Raw genomic sequence first — 5,905 nt, forward strand, 5'->3', positions numbered from 1 at the left:
ATCGTTTTTTCCCTTTAATTATAGTTTTTATTTATTTCAGTTAACGAAAATGGTTTTTCAATTCTAGTTTTCGTCATTTCGTTAGTTTTCGTTAACGATAATAACCTTGGTATGAAGTAGGGAAAAGAGGAGACAACAAAAACACAGCAAAAGATGGAGCAGCGTGGAAAAAAAGAGACTTTCAGCCATGTTGTTTCGGTGGTGAAGTTAGTGGAAATGTAAACATTATGGCAAATCAAGATGTATTTTTGTAAATCAGGTTCCAGAGGGTGGCATATGTAACATAAAATAGATTTTCTGGGGTTTTTTTTGCACATTTTGAGGTGAAAATTTTTGGGAAACATTGTCTTATAGAGAAACTACTGTACAGAGCGCTTGTCATTTTTGACATTTTTAGAAGTGCCCTCAGTTGAAAAACCACAAGTACAAACTCTGAACTGTTCAGACCGATGCCAGTAAAGTCACTGGTGTTTGTGTTTTTTATTGATAATTCTTTTTTTACCTATTAGACTGGGCAGTACTCATCAAACTGGTCTACAAGGTCACAACACCAAACATCCCATTTGCGATGAACACGGCACTTTTGTTTCTGGTTTTGTGATACAATGGCGGTCAGTGTTGTGATATGTTGTCGTAGCAACAAAACCTCTGTACAGCATTTTTTTTGGCCACTACACAACCACCGTTTCCCAGCACCCTGCCAGAAAAGAACACAATGTGGACTCAGGCTCCAAGTCCTGTTTGTCTTTTACCCCGCTCTGAGTCTTAAACACCGCTGGTCATATTTGTTTTTTCAAGGTCTTCCATTGTGTGTTTTTACAGTTTCAGAACGGTCATGAAAACCCAAAATTCCTGCTGTTTCAGGTTAGAGAGAGCCAAAAGTCTATCCACAAACTGCAGGAGGAGTTGGCAGCCAGTCAGCAGGAGTGCGACCGAATCCAAGGAGAGCTGCAGGAAGTCCTCCTCCAACTGGACTCGTATGTCAGGTACGATACAGCATTGTACACATTTGTTTATTAGATGCGTCTGGATGTGGTGGTTTCGTAGCTGCGACACATTTTTCTCTATCAAACAGGAAGTACAATGAAAAGCAGAGTCAGCACAAGACCAAGCTCCGTCAGGCCAAGCAGGTTTTCCTGAAGGCCACGGCACAGAGGGACCGAATCATCCAGAAGCTGGAGAACGACCTGACACTGGCCTCCAGCCTCTCGCACAAGGTCATACGTCTGCACCGTTACAGTCCAGCTACCGCCGTAAAAACCTCATCGTAATACAGTTTATCTTAATAGCGCCACTCCTGCTGCTTGAACTTCTGCTTCTGCTGAGACAAGAAGCTGTCATCAGCAGAATTTAAAGTCTGACTCTGAGGTAATCCACACTGACTTGGAGTATTTGGTTTTTTTCGTCCTCCAGGAGAGGGAGAGGACCGACACAGTGATACAGGAAAACGAGAAGCTTCTGGAGGAGAGGAGGGAGCTTTTGCAGAAGATAAGCGAGGCAGAAGAAATGGGCAGCAAAGGCATGAGGACGGCCTCCACCGTTGGACACAAGTAACAGCAGCAACTGCACTCATGCACACTTTTCTGTGATTATTCGGTTGATTAATTAACCTACGTATCTATAAGGTAAGGATAAGATAAGGTAAGGTAAGTAAGATAAGGTAAGGTAAGATAAGATAAGACAAGATAAGGTAAGGTTAAGATAAGGTAAGACAAGATAAGGTAAGGTTAAGATAAGGTAAGGTAAGACAAGATAAGGTAAAGTTAAGATAAGGTAAGGTAAGACAAGATAAGGTAAGGTTAAGATAAGGTAAGGTAAGACAAGATAAGGTAAGGTTAAAATAAGGTAAGGTAAGACAAGGTAAGGTTAAGATAAGGTAAGACAAGATAAGGTAAGGTTAAGATAAGGTAAGGTAAGACAAGATAAGGTAAGGTTAAGCTAAGGTAAGGTAAGACAAGATAAGGTAAGGTTAAAATAAGGTAAGGTAAGACAAGGTAAGGTTAAGATAAGGTAAGACAAGACAAGATAAGGTAAGGTAAGATAAGGTAAGACAAGATAAGGCAAGGTTAAGATAAGGTAAGGTTTTTTGGCATGCTACTAAACATGATCTGTTGTTGTAGGGTTAATGTCCTGGAGGTGGAGAACAGACAGTTACAGGACCGAACCCTGAAGCTTTCCAATCAGGTCTGTACCTTAGAACGTGCCCTGAGGAACGTCCAGTCCTTCTACAGCCTGGAGGTAAAAACCACACAGATCACCCAAAGCTTACAGGGTCTGAAACACACTAATGATCAGTTTGGTGGATTGTGTCGACCCTGATGTTCAGCTTTTTTGTTGTAATCATGTCTAACCTTAGATCGTACTTTTAAATGCTCCACAGAACGCCAAGAAACTCCCCCCTGAAAGTCTGAGTGATGGCGTGCTGCATACCTCTGCTCTAAGGTAAGGCTGGGGCAGGTGTTTACAGAGCACAGGAAGCCAAGAACAGCTGGGCTTGGGATTATTTTTCACATTCTATTTATAATGTGAACATTATATTTTTTTTTTAGTTTTTCTTATTTTACTACAAACATGGTTAAACATACTCTACATAACACAACCAGCAGGATCAGGGTGTCACAATTTACATAGGAAAAATAATAAATGAATACATAAATAACTCGGAGAGCGCAGACACCCCCCCCCCCCCTTTTCTTCTTTGATGACCTTTTTCTACCATTGATAACAGAGCATTTGACTCTATAAAGTATGTTTTCGTCTCTCCAGTTTGACGACAGGATCGTGTGACAAACTGGACATCCTGGACGCCATCTGCCGCGTGAAGGTGGGCGAGCGCGCGGTGACGGACGGCACCCGGGCGTCGGTCTCCGCCCACCACGTTTCAGAGCAGAGCTACCTGAACCTCACCTCCCCTGTGTTCCCTCCAGACGCCAAAGCCACAGAGGACCCGTCCAAAAACAGCGACCAATCGTGAGAAGAGGCAGGTTTTACAGTCATACAAGCACTAAAAATAAACCAATCAACAGGTTCCTACTGTAGCCTAAGCCATTTTTCAATGAAGGCAAAAAAATAGGAGCGAAGAAAAGGCGTAGAAAGCAAATAATAAGGAATAATGACAGAAGCTTCCACTGCTTTTCTGCTCAGGGTGATCATGTCTTTTACATGACCGGTTTAGTTTGGGATTCATTTTTCCTTCTGGTACAAACTGTGACGGATAGAAGCAGGATTTGCTCAATATCTGCGCGTTTCAATCAAACAAATTGTACCTAATCGTTGTTATAGGATGTAACAATCATCTTAGTTCAGAGGTGTCATTTTAGTTTAGGTTCCACATTCAGCCCAATATGATGTGAAGTGGGCCAGACCTATATTTGTGGAAAAAATTATTAGACCACCCCTTGTTTTCTTCAATTTCTTGTTCATTTTAATGCCTGGTACAACTAAAGGTACATTTGTTTGGACAAATATAATGATAACAACAAAAATAGCTCATAGTAGTTTAATTTCAGAGCTGATATCTATCCATTTTCCATGGTTTTCTTGACAATAACCAAAATCACTTCAGTTCTTACATCAATATCTATGGCTTTAGTCATTCCATGTTTTCTTTTCTGTCTGTTTTAGTCACATGATACACACAGGAGTTAGTATTTGATTGCATAACCATTGTTTTGGATGACTTTTGACGGTCTAATATAATATTTTCTGCAACTGTATAGCATAATAACCTAACAACCTATTAAAAAAAACATAACTCCAAACTTTATTCTATTTTTTTAGAGTGAAACAAGTAAAATGGCATTAAGGAAAATCTTTACATCTACAGACTATCCTTTAAATGTGAATAACATGAACAACCTGAAATTTCTTAAGAAAAATAAGGGCAATTTTAACAATATTATACCTCAGCTTCTCATTTACACATGTACATTACAACTGACAGATCACAGTGGATCTAAAAATACACGAAACATTTAGTAACAGGTAGAATATTGGTCAAATTACACGTACGTCTCTTAAGACATTTCATGTTGTTCATATTTATTCAGGTTATTCACATTTTTGTGAAAAGATAGTTTGTAAATGTAAATATTTTCATGTAATTTTATGTTTTGTTTTTTTTTTTTACACTAAAACATAGATAAGAATTTGGAGTTGTCATTACTTATAGGTTGCTGTGATGGTATTTTACTGGTCAGACCTACTTGAGATTGAATTGGCCTGAATGTGGAACCTACAGGAACTGGAATTAACCCATAAAGACCCAGTGCTATTTCTGTGGCAATTTTTTCTCCATATTTAACTTTTCTTAAGTGACTGATCGCTGTTTATCGTAATATTATCCTCTGTAGTTTGTGGTTTTTCCATGAAAATCAGGTATTTTCTTATATTTAATCCACTGATCATGTAGATGTTCATCAAAGCTCAGATTAAAGTTGAGGGTTATTATGTCAAAAGTAGAGAAAAGTGAAGAAAAAGTGACTTTATCAGCAAATCTATCATTAACTGAACATAATCCCAGTGTGTCCATCCACTGTCATTGATCCAACTCCATGGGTTTTACTGGTGAATCAGTGTTGTAGAAGATGACGGTGTTTCCATGGTAACTACGGAGCCTCTGAACGTCCAAATGGGTCATATGTGATGACCACGAAAAGATGAAAAACTGCATTTTACACCAATTTTTTACATGCATTGATAGGATTAGTGGATCAACAGTTATTAAACAGTTTAGATCAGTAGATACTTTAGGTTGCCAGTGGCTGTTTGGGTCTTTATGGGTGAAAATGATTGTTAATATCTTAAGTGCAATTTTTGCTTTTAAGAAATTCATCCCACGGGCCGGATTGGACCCTTTGGTGGTGCCAGTTTTGGCCCATGGGCCGTATGTTGGACACCCATGTCTTAGTTTGACTGAAGCCCAAATTGAAAGATGGCCAGTTTCTGCTCAGACTCTTTTTGTAGATTACGAAAAGACTAGAAAATGTATTTACTGGGACTACATGAGAGTATGTTTTTGACTAATGATGCGAATGACAGATTTGCTAAAGATATGAATGAGATGTTCAGAGTGAGCACTTTATACTTCATTTTTACGTTCGAGGTTGTTTACATGTGGAAAATGTAGCAGTGGAATCATATGGGGATGTCGTTTGGTCATTTTTCTTGATTAAATGCAGCCTGGATGTGTTTTTTTTTTATAAATGAGATGCCTACGATATGGGTAAGGTTACTGGTTTTATTGTGTCAAATCTTAAAAACAAATCAGATTTTTTTTTTTTTACCAGTTTATACATTGATACTAATACTGTTAGACGAAGGTGCAAACCCACTAAATGTCTAAATATAGACTCTGTGGTAAACTGAGAGTGTAAACGTTGGGGTATTTTGTCAGCTGTAGCCACTCCAGTATTTACAACGTGCATTTTTACTTAAAGTTTGAGTGAAAACATCTAAAAAAAGTCATTAAATGTCACAGGAGTTAAAAAAAAAAAAAAAGCCAATACGGTAGATCAGAAAGTACTTAAACCACACGGAGCGTCAACACTGATTTCCTACCACTACACAAATCTGTATTAATAATAAATAATAATATTAATAGAGTTTTACACTGTGGAAACAATCGTCTATTTTGTCTTCAATGTGCCTGAAATGATAAAGTATTTAACTTTGTCTTGCTGCTGCGTGAATACGTCCAATAACAAAAGCCTATTTGCGACAGACAAGTGAACCGAGATGTTATCGATGTTTGACTTTTTTTTTGTTTTGTTTTATCCATGTAAATATGTTTTTAAGCACAAACTATTTTCATAAATAAAGCTCCATAAATCACAAACCCACGGCTCCGTTTCACCTTTTGTCTCCACGTACAGGAATATTCGTCACAAAACAAAACAACCAGCGC

At 38.3% G+C, this 5,905-nt stretch overlaps 1 protein-coding gene across 3 annotated transcripts in view; it reads left to right on the forward strand.

Moving 5' to 3' along the window:
• ccdc30 (coiled-coil domain containing 30) overlaps positions 1-3,070 on the forward strand; it is a 28,886-nt gene extending 25,816 nt beyond the window's left edge. For all 3 annotated transcript variants that reach the window (XM_030139566.1, XM_030139567.1, XM_030139565.1), the window contains 6 exons: positions 865-986; positions 1,076-1,217; positions 1,414-1,550; positions 2,121-2,238; positions 2,381-2,442; positions 2,767-3,070. In XM_030139566.1, coding sequence (XP_029995426.1) covers positions 865-986; positions 1,076-1,217; positions 1,414-1,550; positions 2,121-2,238; positions 2,381-2,442; positions 2,767-2,974 — 789 coding nt within the window. In that variant the 3' untranslated portion in view covers positions 2,975-3,070. The remainder of the gene's footprint in view (positions 1-864; positions 987-1,075; positions 1,218-1,413; positions 1,551-2,120; positions 2,239-2,380; positions 2,443-2,766) is intronic.
• The last annotated feature ends 2,835 nt before the right edge of the window (positions 3,071-5,905 follow it).

The sequence above is a fragment of the Sphaeramia orbicularis genome, chromosome 7 (assembly GCF_902148855.1).
Source record: "Sphaeramia orbicularis chromosome 7, fSphaOr1.1, whole genome shotgun sequence".
Lineage (NCBI taxonomy): Eukaryota > Metazoa > Chordata > Actinopteri > Kurtiformes > Apogonidae > Sphaeramia > Sphaeramia orbicularis.